The sequence below is a fragment of the Ictidomys tridecemlineatus genome, chromosome 2 (genome assembly GCF_052094955.1).
Source record: "Ictidomys tridecemlineatus isolate mIctTri1 chromosome 2, mIctTri1.hap1, whole genome shotgun sequence".
In the NCBI taxonomy this organism is placed as follows: domain Eukaryota; kingdom Metazoa; phylum Chordata; class Mammalia; order Rodentia; family Sciuridae; genus Ictidomys; species Ictidomys tridecemlineatus.
In genome coordinates this window covers 193,306,316-193,326,756 of record NC_135478.1, presented here as the reverse complement: position 1 = coordinate 193,326,756, position 20,441 = coordinate 193,306,316, and the positions used below count along the sequence as shown (strand labels likewise).

General features: G+C 34.0%; 1 protein-coding gene across 3 annotated transcripts in view; it reads right to left on the bottom strand.

The window, feature by feature from the left end:
- Positions 1-20,441, bottom strand: part of Thsd7a (thrombospondin type 1 domain containing 7A) — a 399,002-nt gene that overhangs the window by 33,505 nt on the left and 345,056 nt on the right. For all 3 annotated transcript variants that reach the window (XM_078040341.1, XM_078040342.1, XM_078040343.1), the window contains exons 14-15: positions 6,241-6,419; positions 1,634-1,767 (exon numbers count right to left, since the gene is read on the bottom strand). In XM_078040341.1, the coding sequence (XP_077896467.1) occupies positions 1,634-1,767; positions 6,241-6,419 (313 nt within the window). The remainder of the gene's footprint in view (positions 1-1,633; positions 1,768-6,240; positions 6,420-20,441) is intronic.

The following is a 20,441-nucleotide window of genomic DNA, read 5'->3' as shown; positions in this document are numbered from 1 at the left end:
GTTTAGGGAAAAAAAAACAGCAGTTCTTCTGTAATTGAATATATTTTGTTTGTTTTACTAACAAATAACCAATTGGATCAAATTCTTAATGATGCTCGAAAACTTGATCCCGATATTTGTTCTGTATTAAAGGGTGATATAAATTGATTTTATTTATAAAAATAAAACATATATAGTCTAAATGCCAACAAGAGTGTTTTAGCAATTGTGGCACATTCAAGCAATAGAATTCAAATGTAGTTATTAAAATATTTTAAAATTTTGAGATAAAATTTTAAATATGGAAATATAATGATAGAAAACAGAATCCTCTTATTTCCTTATCTATTAATTACCTCCCTACCCCTTCTCCATCTCCAGTTAACCTTTATTAAATTCCTCAGAGAAATATAAATTGAGATTTCAGATGTGCTTTTGAAAATAAAATAGAAAATTATTTACTAGAAACCAAGTTACATATTGGTTTATATGTGAAAGTTTTATGATATATATGTTCATCTGTTCTACTTTCCTACTGAAACAGATTAAGAAACATCAATCAAATTCATGAAAAGTTAAATTATAGGTAAGAATGAACTTCATAACATGTATTGCCAGGTTCTGGATTTGTTTTTTAAATTTGTCTTTAGTGTGTTTCTCTGAGCAGGATTAGAAGAAAGATATATAAAGAGAGTGACAGAAGACTTGAGTTTGAATTCAAACTCTGTCTCTTCACTAGATGGATGTTAGTTACTTAGAACTTTGGAGTCTAATCTATAAAATGGAGATGATAAAACCTCACACACTTGTTCCCTAAGATTCTAGAACCTTTAACCATCATATGACAGATGCTGTATGGAAGAGTTAATGAATATCAAATGTGTGTTAGATATCAGGGTATTCATATTCTTATGAATATGACAGTCCTTGGAGAACCCCATAGAGTTCAATAAATACAGTAGACATGTAAATGGATCTTTTCAACATAGGGATATGTGGGGTGCTATAGAACAGAATGACATTGCCCAGTAGAACTTTCTATGATGACAGGCATATTCTATATATGTACATCAAACAGATAAGCACAAGAGACTGTTGAGTGCTTGAAATATGGCTAGTGTGAATGAGGAAATGCATTTGAAACTTTATTTAATTTTCATTAGTTTAAATTGAAATTGAAATAGATACTAGTGGTCACCCTACTGGACAGCATGGCTAAAGAAGAGCAAATGAGAGGCAATACAAGCCAGGACTTGCAGGAAGATGCCCCCCTAGGTGACTTTAGAGTATTCAAAATAGCTAGTTTCATAGAAAAGAGCAATAATTTTAAACAGATTATTTTTAAAAATGTGCTTAGAAATCTATTTAGGAGAACAGTTATTTGGGCTGAAAGTCTGCATTAGTTCAGCTTGCTTTCAATGTGCTTCTCCTCAAGTGTATCTCAATGTAAAATGATTTTTAAGTCAGAAAACGAGAACATAATGAACTGCTGCTGGAAGCAGATACTCTTGAAGTTTTCCATGAACACAGACTCACTAAGAACAAAAGACAATTTTATCCAGGTACTGGGGTGGTGTGAGTACTCATTGTAGGCACATGTGAGATTGGGAGATGGCTTAGTCTGGCTTCTCTGTGCAATCAAGTTCAGCCTTACCTCACTTTTCGGGTTTGCACACCCTCTCCACAGTTATCCCGCATATTCACAAAGGTCACCTTGCAGACGCTCCATGGTTCTGTGACCCATATATACTGGTTGCAGTCACTGTGGCATGGGACAACCTCGTACACCTGAAATACACATGGTTCTCAGTTGACCTCAGGGAATCCAAGAAGGGTGAGCACGTGGATCATCTCAGCAGTGCTATCATTATTTCATTGGTAAGCAACTTCCATTCCTCCCTCTTATTGTTCATTATTTGGAAATAGAAACAGAGGGAGTTCCATGAGCATTCTGGTAAAGGAGAGGGCTGGCTGTGTTGCATTGCTGTTCTTCCATTGCATGGTCAGTATAGATCTGACTCACTGGACCAGATTCGATATGTATTTTCCTGAACTGACCCCCCCTCCTCCACTGTATTGTAGTTTTCTGGAACATTTGTTTTGTTCACAATTTTATGTGTCTTTAATACTTAGCTCAAAAGAGTATATAAATATCTGTTTTCCATATATATATATATATATATATATATAAGCTTGTTTTTCAGATAAATACATACAATAATGAGAGTTACACTTTTTTTGTTTTTCATACAGACAGCTAAATTAAAAGATAGATAACATAAAATAAAGCCATCTTAAGGCTAATCTTCAATCTTTTAGAATTTGGAAGCAAGGTCTATAATCGGGATCATATTATACACAGCTAGAGACCAAAGCAGTGAGGGAACAAAGAAAATTACCCATGCTCTGGTTCCATGAAGACATTCAGCCCCATGGGTCTAGGGGGTGATGTTTGGTTTCAGGAATTTTTCTGCAATGAACCAATTATATAGTGCTCTCAATTAGAGAAATAACTAAAGAACATATATGGACTATAATCCATTGCCACCAAGCTGATACAACCAGTAAGGAAAAACCTTTTAAAATATTTTCATAATCTGTGACAGTTCACTATGTCCTATTTTACACACACACACACACACACACACACACACACACACACACACACAAACTTCAGATAAATGTTTTATGAACCTAATTCTAGAAAACATTGATTTAAGTAGCCTTTTGGTATTCTGTTTTGGTGCAAATTTTATTGCATTAAAAACTCACTTAAAAGTGAGTGAAGTGAATCTATCCTAAATAGGGATAGAAAATATGCATTGTTGGAATAAAACTAGTCACTTCCACAAGTCACCACATTGATGTCTGGGTGCATATTAAAACAGGACTAATAAACACTGCAACTCTTGAGGAAGGGGAAAGTTAAAGGGGACCTGCTGTTCTTCTTAATCCTTTGATGGCTTTCATTTTTTTTCTTTTGTTTTGGTACCAGAGATTGAACTCAGGGGCACTTGATGACTAAGCCACATCCCAGCCCTATTTTGTATTTTATTTAGCTACAGGGTCTCACTGAGTTGCTTAGCACCTCACTTTTGCTGAGGCTGGCTTTGAATTCACCATCTTCCTGCCTCAGCCTCCCCAGCTGCTAGGATTACAGTGCACCACGGAACCTGGCAATGGCTTTCATTTTAATGTCCTTCTTTGAAGTGAATAGAAATCAGTTCAGAGTAACCTCTAAACACCCATGTTTGGCCCACTTCCACCTTGTCCCTCTCTGAGATGCACAAGAACATTAGTAAGAGGTATCACTGCTATGTCAAAGTGAGGTGAAGCTTGTTCCTAATTCCCCTCAGGCCCTGACAATAAAATGAGGAAACACAGGTAGCTATGCTAGGAAATATAAAAGGAATAGGTATGGGAAAAATTAATGAAAAACATGATATTTCCTTCTGGTAAAACATAAAAGACAATGGCAGGAAAAGGAATCAGGAATTTTTAAAAAGTACTTTGTTATGAACCAAGAAGTTTAACTTACCTGTGCCTAGAAGCAGCATTCAACAGGAATGAAGAAAAGGGAGAGAAACAAAGTAAAAATATCAGTATATCATGAAAGGAACTCATGTTCTAAATTTCAAGTATGATTGTTTATATATAAAAGCTTATTTTTTTTGGTAAAGGTTTTCTTAGGCTATAAAAGAGAAAAAACAACCACTTATTGCTGAAAAGTAAGGTGTGCAAATGAGTCTTGCAGACACACAGCCACGGAAAGGATTAGATGATCAGGATGAAGAAATCTCAGAAAGCAAAGTCAACCTCAACACACATATCACAGGGAGATGAAATGTTATTGAAAATACCTTGTGATCCAGCTTATAAATGGACTAATATCTGCATATTGATCTATCTATAGACCCATCTATTCATTGATCTGTCTTAATCAATAATCCATCTATCTTTCAGGAAATGAAGATTTGAAGATTTTGCTCCTCAACTGGAGAATGGTACCCTAGAGACCATTTTATTTCTTTGTCTTTTTTTTTAGGTTGTTTTCTTTTTAGCTCTCAGAGACCATTTTTTAAAAACTTTTTAAAAAAAGTTGTTGATAGGCCTTAATTTTATTTATTTATATGTGGTGCTGAAAACCATACCCAGTACCTCACACATGCCAGGCAAGTGCACTACTGCTGAGACACAGCCCCAGCCCTCAGAGACCATTTTTAAGTCAATGAATTGTCTTTTATTTTATTTAGTAATGTATAAATCTAGTAAAAGAATCTATAGTTTATACAGTTTCTAATATTAATGAAAGCTTTGCATATTCTTTACTTTCCCTAAATATTTTATTAATGCATGTATACCTAGAAGTTTCTATTTTTTATGTAGAACATCTGTGCTCAAAGTCACATGTTCAAAAATCTATTATTTCTTGTTTTAGCTTTGATTTTTTTCTGTTAATCTTGATATGCCTCCAGTAAGCTGAGAACAAGTACACAAATGTCCTATTAAATTCTGTGTCAGATTACATCAGAGATGAAAAGTCACAGCAAAAGGATTTCAGGCTAAAATACTTTTCATAGCAAAGACAACATTGCATGAGGCCTTGAATCTTTGGAAATTTATTATTAAAGAAAATGTTGAGGGGAACAAACTTACTTTAATTGCAGATCTGACTAGCTGCATATACACATACAAGCTCTCTAATGTGAAATGTATACAAATATGTGCAGAATTTCTTTATTAGATCATGGATGATAATTTATTAAAATTAAGATTTACTATTGAAAAGTCAAGTTTTCACAACTTGTAAGGAAACATTCTTTTATATTATAAACATTTCAGTTTAATTATTCCATTTCATATCTATATAATCAGAATCATAGAATTCAGTTTTCTTTGGAAATATTTTCTAGCTACTGAGAAATACAAAATGCCCAATGACAGGGAAGCTTAACTACCAGTAGGTGGCAGCAGTGGAGTATTTAATCCCCTCTCGAGAATATAAGGAATATATTCAGCAACTTGGGAAAAACCAGGATGCTTTGAGAATACTTTCTGTGGAATTGAATTTTCCACGATCTTTATCTTTATTTATTTATTCAAAAGTTTTTCTTTCTGTTTTATCTTCAGTGTGATTCTATTGTTATGAACAAATTTAGATTAATTTAGAAAGAAAAGTGTGTATACTGCTGAGCTATAGGTTTGGAAACTAAAATTAGGTAGTCTATGTCTGTATGAAACATTTCCACATATTTAAGGACTTGATTAATTTTGTTGTGACTTAAATTCAAATACACATCAGCGCATACTATATGAAATTCATTCTTTCTTAATTCACATGTACATCAAACATAATAATTATAGGATACATTAATTTACATTAAATTAGTCACAACTCCCCAATTAGCCTGTTTACTTTTTATTTCCAATAGAGTATAGATAATAAATATTGATAGGAGATAACTAAGTGTGTATCCAAATGCTAATAAAACTCGAAAAAAATTTTAAGTGGATACTAATGAGATTGATAGTGTATTCACAGTGACTTCAAAGCCATCTCTCTCTCTCTATATATATATTTGGTACTGGGGATTGAACTCAGGGGCACTAGACCACTGAGCCACATCCCAAGTCCTATTTTGTATTTTATTTAGTGACAGGGTTTCACTGAATTGCTTAGCACCTACCTCACTTTTGCTGAGGCTGGTTTTGAACTCATGATTCTCCTGCCTCAGCCTCATGAGCTGCTGGGATTACAGGCATGTGCATCTTCATATTTTTTCCCTCAACTTATTTTATGTCAAACAAATTTAAGTGGATTAACAGCATAGTTTTCCTAATTTTAGACCTACACCTATATATTTTCTTCAATTTTAACTTAATCAGTTGTAATTGCGATGTCTTTTTTGAGAATCTAGGAAGACTGTAAGGATGGCACAATATTATCATACGAGTTAGGTATAATTTTATGACAGTTCAAATACCTTGACATCATTTCAAAGATAGGTATTACTTCTGTCTGCTGAATTTTATCCATATCTGTACACTTACAGGGAACTGAGTCCCAGAGAATTCAAAGATAACATATCTAACTTGGGATTCTATCAAGGTATGTGTAATTGACTTAGGCATTCTGAAGATTAAATGGATCAGTTTTCTTATTCAGGAGCTACTATTAACTGTTGTCCATTTTGGAGAAATGACAGATCATTCATTGTGAATCTAAAACATATCTCAACAGTCTTGAAGATAGGAAAATACCTGGTTGACATGGTCCAGTTTGGGGCAAGGTCTTCCTCCATTATATGGTTTTTCACGCAGCCATTTAGAACGAACCTTCACACCACTGCCACAAGACTTACTGCAGCGGGACCAGTTGGACCACTCGCTGAGCTTGCAGTCTGAGGGGCAGGGGATGATGCAGGCCTCTTCAATGTATCCTGAGTGGAGAAAAATGAGATAAAGACCATCTCCTCCACTTGCCACTCTCCCATGACTACCCACAGTTCTAGCTCATTTAGAAGGTCCAAGTTTGATTTGACAGCAGCATGCAAATGCAGGGATGTTTCCATTGTTAGGGGCTCAATTAAATCCTGCAGGAAAATGACACATACATGGAGCAACTCTGTTCAAATAACAGCTGAGCAGATGCCATATGATCTGCTTAGGATTTGTGCTCACCATATTTCAACATTTTTGACTTTCTGACAGCTTTCTTGTTTAATTGACAATAACCTGTCTGCTGCCATATCACTCTCAGGCTGCCAGAATGGTACATTAAAAGAAAATAGCCCATAAAACAGTTTTCTATAAAACCCTATCTGTTAATGTCACACAAGGTCAGTTTTTGAGTCCATGCAACATTCTTCCTCAAGAAGAAGAGCCAGCCCCTCTCAATCAATATCTGAAAAGGACCATTTAACTTAGCACCTTATGTTTCCTTTTCTTTGAAAACAAAATCTGAAGAAAAATGAAGGATGTTAAATAAATAATGCCTCATATTTTTACAGTGCTGTCAATTTCAAAGCACCTTCACATCTCATATCCTTTTGGTTCTTTTGAAAAAAAAAGTTCTGAGAAATGTATTGGGCATGTATATGGATATTTAGTGACCAGAAAATAAAACAACTGCAGATAGATAGCTGGCAGGTTCAAGGTCACAGAGTAAGAGATGAGAAAGGTTTTCTGGGGTCTAGTCATTCCATCAAATCACACAGTCAGTTCAATTAATAGTCTACAGGTTTGTTTTGGGAAATGGGAACATTTTTCTTGAACAATCCTTCACTACCAACTTGGCATGTCACAATATCAAATCATTACTATTGTTCTCAAGGCAAATATATAGAAAAACCAAAATTCCTCTGGTTAAGAATCAAGTTCCTGATTGTCCCTCCTCCTCCATAATTCTGACTATGGAGACAGGTCACTCCTGGCACAAGTCTGTCTTATCAATTTACATCAATAGCAGGGATTTGGTTTTGGAAACAATTATAAAATAAATAATTTATACTAGAGAACTCTGCATAGCTTTAATTTTTTTTGAGATAAAATTCATTTACCACAAAAATCAGCTCATGTTTTGGCTTTTAGTAAATGTACTGAGTTGGATAATCATTACCATCATCTAATTTTAGAACATTTTTCTCACCCAAAAAGAAACAGTGTACTTATCGGCAGTTAATTCCTGTTTCCCCTTTCCTTGTCCCTTACTTATCTCTAATCTACTTTCTGTCTATATGAAATTTTCTATTCTGGACATTTCATATAATGAAATCAAACCAAACAGTGTATGTTCTTTTGTGATTGGCTTCTTTCACCTAGTTTCATTTTCTTCAAAGTTCATCTTTGTTGTAGGATTTATTAAAGCTTCATTCTTTTTATGATTGAATACTATCCCATTGTATGGATACACCATATTTTGTTTGTCTATTCATCAGTTGATGGAAATTTGTTTCTACATTTCTCTATTAAGAATAATGCTATGAAAATTTGTGTACAAAGTTTACAGGGACAAGTTTCTATTTCCCCGAGAGTGAAATTGCTCAGTAATATTGCAATTCTATACAGTCTTTAATTTTTTTTTTTGTATCCGGAATTGAACTCAGGGGCACTCAACCACTGAGCCACATCCTCAGCCTTGTATTGTATTTTATTTAGACAGAGAGTTTCACTCAATTGTTTAGTGCTTGGCTTTTGCTGAGGCTGGCTTTGAACTCTTGATCCTCCTGCCTCAGCCTCCCGAGCCACTGGGATTACAGGCATGTGTCACTGTGTCCAGCTTAGTACTTAATTTTTAAAGTGCTAAGTTTCCTAAAGTAACTTTAGTTTCCTAAAGTCACTGCACCAATTTACATTCTACCAGCAATATGTAAGTGTTCCAAACCTTGTCAAACTTACTGTCTAATTTTAATTTTATATTCAGTTATGGGGTTTAAACCCAGGATCTTGTGCATGCTAGGCAAGCACTCTACCTCAGAGATACACCCTGAACCCTTTTTACTTTAGTGCTTGCTGAAGAACAAAATTGTGTGTGTGTGTGTGTGTGTGTGTGTGTGTGGTGGAGAGGCTGGGGTTGTGGCTCAATGGTAGAGCACTTGCCTAGCATGTGTGAGACACTGGGTTCAATTCTCAGCACCACATAAAAAAATAAATAAAGATATTGTGTTCATCTATAGCCAAAAATATTTTTAGAAAGTGTGTGTGTGTATGTGTGTGTGTGTGTGTGTGTGTGTGTGTATGTGTGTGTGTTTGGTGCTGGGGATGGAACCCATGGCCTTGCACATGTTGGGTGAGCACTCTACCACTGATCTACATCTTCAGCCCCAAGAACAAATGGTTTAAATGCTAATGAAGACCAATTTAATTTTGCTTTCTTTCTTTGTATTTTGGTATCACTTCTATGAAACCATTACCTAATCTAAGGTCATAAAGTTTTACACTTCCGCCGAAGTGACAACTTTATAATTTTAGCCTTAATTCAGGTATATTTCATTTTGAGTTAATTTTGTATATGATAATGATAAAGGACAAATTTATTCTTCTGTATGTGGTTATTGACAATGTCTATAACCATGACATGACACAGTCTCAGTCTATCAGGTTATTAAATTATCTTGGTCCCATTTGCTCAAAATTTATCCTTTTCTATTGAATTGCTTTAGCATCCTGGCTGGAAATTGACTTTAGATATAAGGCTTTATTTTTAGGCTGTATATTTCATTCAATTTATCTCTATCTCTGTTCTCATGCCAGCACCATATTGTCTTTACTATAACTTTTTGCTAAGTTTTGAAACAGGAAGTATGAGTCTATTTTATTCTTTGTCAAAATAGTTTTGGTTATTTGAAACTCTTATATTTTCATGTGCATTTTAGAATCAGCTTGTAAATTTCTGCAAGGAAATACAACTAGGATTTTAATAGCAATTGTTTCAAATCTGTTAATCAACTTGTGAGCATTATTGTCTTAACAATCCACGTACATGAAATTTCTTTCTATTCATTTGGTTTTCTTTAATTTCTTTCAATGAGTTTTTTTGTAGTTTTGTAGTATAAACTCTTAAATTTATTTCATTAAGTTAATTCCTAAGTATTTTATTCTTTTTATTCTAAATAGAGTTAAAAAGCAAGAAAAAAATATGCATTTCTTTAATTGTAGGAAAATCAGACTACCTTTAAACCAAAATGCCAAATTTAATCTATAAGCTTTTGAGCAACTTGTCCTGAATTTAAATTGTGCTTAAAATGCTAGACAACTGCTACAATTTTCCTAATTCTGCCTAACTATAAATTACTTAGGAAACTTCAAAAGTATAGGCTTCTACCACCCCCAGACATTCAGATATAGTTCATCTAGGATAGGATCTGATTTAATTGAAAAAAAAATTTTTTTTGTCAACCTAGTTGCAGATTCACATGTAATTGAAACACTAATAAGACAAAAGTTCTTTGTAGATGTTTTTCCAATTACCTCAATGGTAACTAGAGTATAGTTTCAACTAAGATATTGACAATGATACAGTACATTAAGCCTTTCCTGGGTTCACCAGTTTCACCTGTACTCATTTGAGTATGTGGGAGTGTGTAGGACTGAAGTTAGGGAATACTCTTGTAAGACACAGGGAGAGCAAATAAAATCTGGAAGAGAAATAGATTTGTGGCATATCTTTATATTATCTCACATATTTTGTTAATGATATACATCATCTATTTTAACTTTTATTATAGTCCCTATAACCAAAAGAGCATCTCTCATTGGTATAAAGTTCACTGTGCATGTCATGAAACTAATGATCCAACAACATCCATTGTGTTCATTTCCGATCACTACCTTTGTTTTTTAGGAGGGCAACTGATATCCTGACTTCTCACAATGTAGAATAGTTTTACTTTTTAAATTTATGTAAACAGAACCACAGAGTGCATACCCATTTGTGCTAGCCTTCTTTCTCTCTTCTTTGTGATGCGAGATTCATCCATGTTGTTGCACTTTCGAAGATCATGTATTCTATACGACATTCTATTGTGTGAAAATGCTATGGTGCATTTATTCATTCTATTATTGGTGAGTATTTAGGGGGTTTTAGCTAAGGGGCTATTGTTTATAGTGATGCTATGAACATTCTGGAACACAACTTTTGGTAAACATAAGAATGAATTTTTTTTCTGAGTATTCTTAGGAGAGGAACTAATGTGTCAGAGGGTATGTATATTAATCATCTTATTGTAAGAAAGTATTAAATATTTTTAATGGGATCACAAATTTGGTATGGAAATCTAATTGTAATGAAAGAGTTTTTTAAGAGGGGATTAGTCCCAAATAATCTCCTGAGGGTAGACATGCCTGTTGGGTTTTATCAGCTGTGAAATCTGAAGACAGAAAGAAGATGCCAAAGTTGAGTTTTGAATGTACTTCTGATATTGAAGAAGGCTATGAAGTATTGGTAGTGATCTAGAGGAGAGTCCAACAAAGAATTGAAGAAATACTTTACAATAATGTTCACTAAAATTTTAAGAATCATAGGTATTTTTCAATACCTAACAAAAGGAAGATCAGTAGAGGCAGAGGATCAGGGGAAGGGAGCAGGGGAGGGAAGAGAGTAGTACTGGGGATGGAGGAGAAAACTATGTCATATACACTTATACACATGTTAAAATGAATCCCAATAGTTCTAATGCACTAAAAAAGGGTCATACTTTGACTTTAGTTGTGTTTTGAGATTGCAAAATAAATCCCCACTCCCAAATATTTTTAGTTGAAATTTATTTCAAGTACTATTTCCTTTATTCTACACCAGAGCCAGTAAAAAAATTTTCTTTAAAATAGTATGAGATGCTTAAAAACAATTCCTGATTGGGCCAGTAAAATTTGTCTTAATTTTAATAGCTAAATAAGTGGAATCAAACTGTAAAAATGTCTAAAGTCATTGCCGAATCAATGAGATTCTGTGATCATATAATTTTAAAATATTTGTAAATATACAATGAATTTCAGAAAAAAATCACAATCATGCTCAGTGCACTGGCACATGCCTGTAATTCCAGTTACTGGGGAGTCTGAGGCAGGAGGATCACAAGTTCAAGGCCAGCCTCAGCAACTTAGCAAGATCCTGTCTCATAATGAGAAGAAAAAAAGAGCTGTAGATCAGTGGTAGAGCACCAATAGGTTCAATCTCCAACACTGAAAAAAAAAAATAGCAATCATTTCAAAAATATTATCAGTAGATTTAGCAAAAGAATATTAGTAGTTAATGATAATAAGTTATTAAAATATTTCTAGAAGAATCCCATTTTTCTACCTTTAAAACTCTAAAACGACTGCCAAAAGTAAACCTCCAATCTTTTATTATTCAATAATAATAATAAAGACGAATAATAATAATAATAATAATATAATAATAATAATAACAAAGACGAATGGGGGGAGAGAAAGGGAGAGAGAAGGGAAAGGATATGGAAATGGTAGGAGACCTTCAATGATACACAAAAGAATAAGAGGTTATGATGGGCAAGGAGGAGGGGGAAAAAAGGGAGAGAATTGAACAACAGCAGAGGAGGTAGAGAGGAAAGATGGGAGGGGAGGGGAGGGGGGATAGTAGGGGATAGGAAAGGTAGCAGAATACAGCAGTCACTAATATGCCATTATGTAAAAATGTGAGTATGTAACAGATGTGATTCTGCAATCTGTATTGGGGGTAGAAATGGGAGTTCAAAACCCAATGGAGTCAAATGTATGAAAGATGATTTATCAAGAGCTCTGTAATGTTTTGAACAATCAATAAAAAAATAAAAAAAAATAATTATAACTGAAAAGCGAATCACAAGATCTTTCATACCACTACTCAGAGAGCAAGAGTTCTTTCTTTCCATTTTGTCGCTCAACTATGATGGCATTAGAGAGATTTAGCAAGTATGACTTCACTTTGTTTTACCAAGGAGGAAGGTATAAAACTTTATGTCTGGTTTTCCAATAGCATATCTCAGAAAACCTCTCTCAAATGAAACTCAATTAAATTGTTAAAAGATACAAATTAGAAGCTAAGATAAAGACAAAAATAGCAAAAGAGTATATTGCTCAGTATCCATTTTTATTTTCCAATGTGTAACAACATTCAATAATTGCCTGTCATGTTTATCTAGCACCATTAAAATCCTTAATGCTACTGATGAACTGCTAGATAAGCATTCCCCTGCCTTCTCTGCTAAGATTTTTTTTTTTTTGAGGGCAATTAACACCAAACAACCATGGGGGATGGAAAGACAAAGAAACATTTAAATGTCTTAAGGCTGAATAAACTGCTAGCATCTTATAGCAATTTATGGTTTCTGAGGAATGCTGGAATAAAATAAATGACTTCACAATGAGGATGTTAAAACTTTTAGCAGTTCAATGCTGAATTTGACACTTGGGAAAATTAGACTCGTGACTTCTGATCATAATTTTTGCATTCTATATCTGTTCTGACTGTTGTTTCAGGTTGAAACAAATATACAACACGGGCAAGTTTAAAATGTCAAATAGAGAAGTATTTTCTTTGAGATATATGAATTCACATCACTTACTTGAATTATGAATGTTTTTAGATAAGGTACCTTTCCAACTACCTTCACAATTAGTGAATTGTGTTGCTTATGATTAAAAACTTCATTTTGAAAGCACATGGACAATATTGGTTAGTTCTGATTTACAACTATGTAAATGAGTAAGTCTGGCACACTATCTGAAACATCTGGATTGATTTCAAAAGCCACTTCAGAAGTCTCTCTGACTTAAAATGTGTATTATAAGCATATAACTGCAACCAGGAACAAGACAATTTAACTAGATTGTTATATACAGTGGTCCTCATGGGTATGAAAAATTTACAAAAAAATCATTTTGTAAAACTTTTCAGTTGGACAGAATATTCTTTGGCAATTACATATTAAGAATTGGTAATTTGATAACCTGGGGTAACCAAACAACTATGTATATATCCAAACTCCAATATTTCAGTGTTTTCTGCAACTCATATATTCAATGAAAAGTTATGAATCAATATTGGATAGTGATATCACAGTAAAATGCTCAGGTAAATTTACATAATTTTAATGAAATGCTACTTTAAATATAATTTTATTTATGATTATTTGTTTTTTATACATATGAGAACATCTTTCATATCTGCTAAGTACTTGTACATTTTCTCAGAAAATTTCAACATCAGTATGAACGCTTGTAGGATTTTGTTACTACTGTCATTTCAACACTGTGAGCCTATCCAATGACCAGGCACATTTCGATTCATATATGGTGTGTGTGTGTGTGTGTGTGTGTGTGTGTGTGTGTGAGAGAGAGAGAGAGAGAGAGAGAGAGAGAGAGAGAGAGAGAGAGAGAGAGAGAGAGATATTATTATATCAAGGTCATTTCTGGTAGGAAAACCTAGAACATTTTGTTGTAGGAATAATTTGGCTGACCTTTGTTCCTGAAGGTAGCCTCCGAGCCTTGATATTTGCTGAGAGGACTATCTTGTTATTAATGGTGTGCCATACCATATGCAAGTTTATGCTAAAGAGAAATCTTAGGAAGGAGGCCGGTCACACCAGAAATTCCAATCTTGTGATTCAGGGATTGGAGCACTGAGTCCCATGATATCTGACTGACCTCTATAGTGAGGGTGAGAGTGAGTTCCACAACATGGACAATGATTCAATTATGCTGAAATGAAACCTCAGTAAAAACTATGGTTACAAAAGCTCATGTGAGCTTTCTGTTTGTTAATACACATCAGTGTGCTGGGAGGGAGATGCCTCCTGACTTCACCCAAAGAAAACAGGGAAGCTTCATATTTCAGATCAGCCAGTTTGTAAGAGATTAGGTAAATTCAGGGATCCCTGAACTTGCAGCTAATGTCTGAGTAAGAACAGTCCTAAGAACAGAGCCCTTAACCTATGGAACTTGCCCTTATTATAGGTAGTTAGTGTCAGAAATGCACTGAACTTTCAGGTATGTAAAGTAGGTTAAGTAGGTTTATTTATTTTATATATATATGACACACAACTTATATCTATAGTTTGCTTATTCAACCAAATAACACACCTTGGGAATTATGAATGTGTAGATAAGGTACCTTTCAACCACCTTATGGATTAAGGCATTTGATTACTTTCCCAACCCCCAATTTAAGCAATCAATACAGAATTAAAAATCAGAAGCAGTGTAAAAAAAATTCATTCTAGCACTCTAGCAATAGAGTTTTATTAATCATGGTGGTGGTGGGGAAACATACACACATATATATATATATATATATATATATATATATATATAAAATGTATAAATGTGTGTGTTTGTGTGTATGTGTGTGTGTGTGTGTGTGTGTGTGTGTATGTGTGTGTGTTGTGTGTGTACTGGGGATTGAACCCATCCAGGTCATTTAACCACATCTGCAGCCCTTTTAAAATATTTTTTATTTAGGGACAGAGTCTTAGGCTGAGTTGCTTAGGTCCTCGCTAAGTTGACGAGGCTGGCTTTGAACTTGTGATCCTCCTGCCTCAGCCTCCCACACTGCTAGAAATATATTTGATGGAGATTTCAGATTATAAGAGAAAGTACTGGGAAATAAGTTAACTTTGAAGACTATTAAGGTTATTTATTTTTAATATGATACAATGCACAGCACCTTTCTTTCAATCAATGAAAATCTAATATTGTCATAAAACTATTTCCAAAAATGATGTTTAAACATTAGTTTGTTGGATTATAATTGGAGTTAAACATAATTTTAATTTAAAAAAAAAGTGTTCTGTGGCAAGTTAGACAACTGCTATGTTCAACTGAGTCAAACAGATTTCTTTACCTGGCCTTTTAAAATTTTTTTCCCCTGATATGAACTGTGAATGTCTAGAATGACTCAGATGCTGCATTTCCATAATTATTTTATTTTTTTTCCAGAGCATCTTGCTGAACCAGTGAGAAATAGATCATCCAGATAGGTTATAATTGGAATGATTTAAAATTGGGCTCATGTTTTAAACCATACAGAATTCTAAGATTTTAAAATAAAAAGTGGTTACTTTTTGTGTCCATTTCTAGATATAGAAGAAAATGAAAAATTAACCAAAATTTAAAAAAACCCAAAACAAAAACCTCAAAATCTTAAGAGACTTTATTTTTTTCAGACTTAATAGCAAGAAATGAACTTTAACAAAGGGAAGGGAAAGTTATAATGTAGATAAATTTCTTGAATTTAAAGAAAATGATTATTTAAAAGACCAAAGAGAGTCAATTTTGTTTTATATGCAGAGTACCTAAAATTTTCTATAAGGAATATATGGGCTTTCATAGCAATTCTTCAGAAATGTGATACACACGGTTGGCAAGTACAAGTGAGAATTTTTCTTTAAAAATTTTAAAATGCTGGCGTTGGAGAAGATAATGCTAAGTGAAGTTAACCAATCCCCCAAAAACCAATGGTGAATGTTTTCTCTGATGTAAGGAGGCTGACTCATAGTGGGATAGGAATGGGGAGCATGGGAGGAATAAATAAATTATAGATAGGACAGAGGGGTGAGAAGGGAAGGGAGGGGGCAGGGGATTAGCAAGGATGGTGAAATGTGATAGACATCATTATCTAAAGTGCATGTATGAAGACACGAATTGGTGTCAAGATACTTTATATATAACCAGAGATGAAAAATTGTGCTGTATATGTGTAAGAAGAATTGTAATGCATTCCGCTGTCATTAAAAAAAATTAAAATGTACACAAATTTGTTGGAACTGGATGAGCCCACTGATACAGCTTATGTCTAACATACAATGTCTTCTTCATGCATTTATGCAAAACATATTTCTTATGCTTAAGACTTGGTTTATTACTTGACCATTTTGATGACACTCTGAAATAGGACAAGAGATTTTAGGAGTGAGAAGAATTAACTAATGTGATATGGAGCTTCTCTAGAATTCTTGGATTTGCACAGTTTTACTAATAAATTGGGAATCTATGTCTGGATTCATATAGGCCATTCTGTATCTTTGTGAACCACAAAATATCGTAGCACAATATAAATATTGAACAATTCTATGTTTATATATATAAAGAAACAACTACCACAGACATAAGCAAGATGATCCCTTCATAGTTATTTCACTGAAATCAGCTTTATGACATGACATTTGAAGGAACAGGAGCTTAGAGACTATAGAAAGGACAGGAAGTAAAATATTACACAGAGATTGCTGATGACAACAAAATACAAATTTTTAATATTTTAATTGTAATTGCAAATAATAATTTTTTTTCTTGGCAGTTAAATATAAAGCAGTGGAACCCTTTCATCCTAAAAAAACTGAAAAGGAAGTCAAATAAGTACATGGGATATATTGGAGACTATTTTTGTCAGTGAAGCCTGAGGGGCTTTGTGGACCTAGTTTGAAAACCACATTATTAAGTAGATAGATGAGTTGAGGTGTCAGGGACAGAGCATAGAGAACTAAATGATAATGGCAGATGCTTTTCTGTCACACCTGACATGAATGGTAGCTGCAGGAAATTTTCCTAGTCTCTCCCTCATCAGCTCCAGTGTGCTCCCTCAGGGAGCCTATGTGAGAAAAGAGTGCTGGAACCCACAACTGATTTAAATTAGACCCTAGGCAATTACTTTCTCTATGTACCCAAGTGTCCTTAGACATCCTTTCCTTCTTTACCTGGCTCTTTGAATGCCTGGTTACCTCAGGAAAAGTCAGTCCCTCACCTCTGCCTCTCTTTTACATTTGAAAGGGAAAAAAAAAAATCCTGGTTGTGAATGATAACTGCCAACGCACTGCTAGCTGTGTATCCATGCTACGGAACAAGGAGCTGAAAGTTTGAAATGGATTAGACATTAAATAAATTCTATCAACTGAAAAAGTTTTGGGAGAAATTAGGACTCCCTTTCAAAATTGTTTATAAGACTCTATTGCCTTTTCTTTCTCATTTAATTAAGCATTTTCCCTCAAATAGCCACCATGATAAAGAACAATTTCTTGTTCCAGTTTAGTTCTATTAACCTGTAACATTAAGCCTTTAGAATCTCTGCTAGAATCCATTACAAAAAGTAACTTGTTCAGTTATATTATAGTTGAATAGTCAAGTGGTTATCCTTAGAATCTACTCTACTCATGCTCTTAAGTATTTTTACCGGACCTATCTTGAATTTAATACCTTCAACTAAAATCGATTTGTAAATTGGGCATTATTATTAATATTTTTAATCATTCAAAATGTATTTCTTTTCTAAATTTTTGATGATGGATCTTTTCTGTTCCCACCAATTCTAATAGAAATAAGTCCACACCTGCATGTGTTCTAGAGTCCCTGACTGAGAAGACAGTAGCTGCTCTTCACAGTTCCTAGCAATAGTTTTTGAGGGTCACAGAAACATGATACCGGCATCATTTGTGTCAGTACTGTGAGAGGCTGGTGAAATAAGGATGAAGGTTGCTTATGCTATTAGGAAATAATGTTAAATCTGTATCTTTATGAAAATATTTATTAAAAGATTTATACTTTATTTCTAAAATTTATAGGACATTCTTTTTCTTCTAATTATTAGTGTTATGGTACAAATTATGAAGCAAATCCATGCAAGTAATTTTGGATGCTAGTGAGGCTTTCTGAAAAACATAAGACTTAAATGGGCATAGGTTGAGCCCCATGTATGCTTGTAAGAACAATTGCTAAAGCCATTCATTAATGTTGAGGAGGTCTCTGCATTGTCAATTGTTAGGACACCAGGTAAAGGGAGAAAACATGGAAGACAATGCAAATCACTGTCTATTAAAATTAATGTTGCAGAGAAATTAATCTTACACTAATCAGACATAAGATAAACTATTGTGAACTCTTAACTTGTGACTACCATTAGAGACCAAATGTAAATAATTAAAAAATTATTAGGCCCATCTGAATACCAGCATATATCCACATGGCAATAGAACATCTGTCATCTTAGAGGCACTGGATCATGATTATTGAAATCTCTAAGTAAAATAAGCCCAACACTTTAATAGAATTTATATTCTGTTTACAAATACAGTGGTAAAGTCTAGAACTCTTTCATATTTCTCTAACAGAAAGGAAGAAGATACTTTTTCTCCTTTGATATTTTAACAGGTATGTTGTGATATTTTGACAGATATATTGACTTATGTTGTGTTCATAATTTTAAGATTTTTTTATATATGAAAAGTACCATAATAAAATACTTAAAAATATTGAGCTGTAAAATATGGAATTGTTGTATTGATTAAAGTTCAGTTAAAGTAGAATTTCTTTGACAAAATATGAATGTTTTCTAAGGGACAAATCTGTATTGAGCTTTGATGTTTTCATAGTGTTTGCAACCAATTTTACAATAAGTGCTTAATACATTATATGGGCTTAATAAAACAGGAGGAAGAAAAATGTGAGCACATTGGAATATTTTAAACTTTTGCTGCTATTTGTTATGATAAAGGAGATAATCTCCAAATTTTCCCTAAAACTATTCCTCCTGGATTGAAGTTCAGCACTTCCTTTCAGGGTAATCTTTAAATTGCCAATATTCTTTCTACCAAAGTTTTTATGGATTTATTCTGTTTTCAAAATTATACCTAAATAGACTTCACTGTATGAAGATTAATCTTCATAAATATCAAAAGTTTCCATGACTCGTAATCAAGTGAACTGTTACATGAAAGTGTTTGTTGTTTGGCCCAGGAAGGCACCATCCTCAGGAGGGGCAATAAATCCACATGTTGTCTCTGTCAGGTGCAAACCCCTGGTTCCTACTGAGCTACAGTAACTGAGTGACTGTTTGATCCAGTGCACTCAAACTTTTTAATGTGCAGGAGAACCCCCTATGGATCTTTTTTTTTTTTTATTGTTGGTCGTTCAAAACATTACATAGTTCTTAATACATCATCTTTCACAGTTTGATTCAAGTGGGTTATGAACTCCCAACTTTACCCCATATACAGATTGCTGTATCACATCAGTTACCCTTCCATTGATTGACCCCCCTATGGATCTTGATGAACTTCAGATTCTGACTCAGGAGGTCTGAGATGGGGCTGTGTTGCTGCATTTCCATCAGTTTCTCAATGATCTTTATACTGCTGATCCACAGAGCACATTTTAGTAGCAAGGATTTGATCCCTGTGATATTGATAGCCTATGCTGGCAGCCTGTTTCTGTACATGAAGTTTTATTGGAATACAGCCCTGCTCATTTGCTCACATATTATTGTCCACGGCAGCTTTCATGCTACAAATGCAGAACTGAGTAGTTGCAACAAAGACCTTCTGGTCCACAAAGAATAACGTGTCTGTTATCTGGCCCTTTAGGAAAACATTTGGTGACAGTAATTTAATCTAATAGCCAATTCTTGAGATTCCTCATGTTCTCTCTCTGTTAATAAATATTTGATAGGTATCAATAGCAATATTTTATTTTTAGGCAACAGGAGAATTATGCATATTAAACAATGTGGAGTCAGGAAGAAAACTCATGAGATAAACCTTTGTGCTTGCTTGATGCTGACTAATGATTTAACATCACATGTCTAATTGAGTTCAGTCTTAGAATATTTACTGATTATGCAGTATGGCTTAAACTGACGATGTGAAATACCAGAGAAAAAATCTGAGGGTAAGTTTGAAGAGAATTGTCTAGAAGGAATTATATGGCTCACAGTGCTCAAAACTGGAGCATCAACTATTTTTATCTAATTCATCTTCAACGTGTCCCTTTCACATAAATCAAATAGAGTTATTCCATATTTTCACAGAGAGAGTGTGTGAAATTACATAAATATCCCAAACACACAATTAAATCCCTTTAAATTGGGTAATTTTCCAGTTTGGGAAAATCTAAGTTGTCATAACGTGGTTATCAACATGAACCAATGGGTTAATCTATTATCCAAACCTACTGTTGTATGAATCAGGCAACTCTGAACA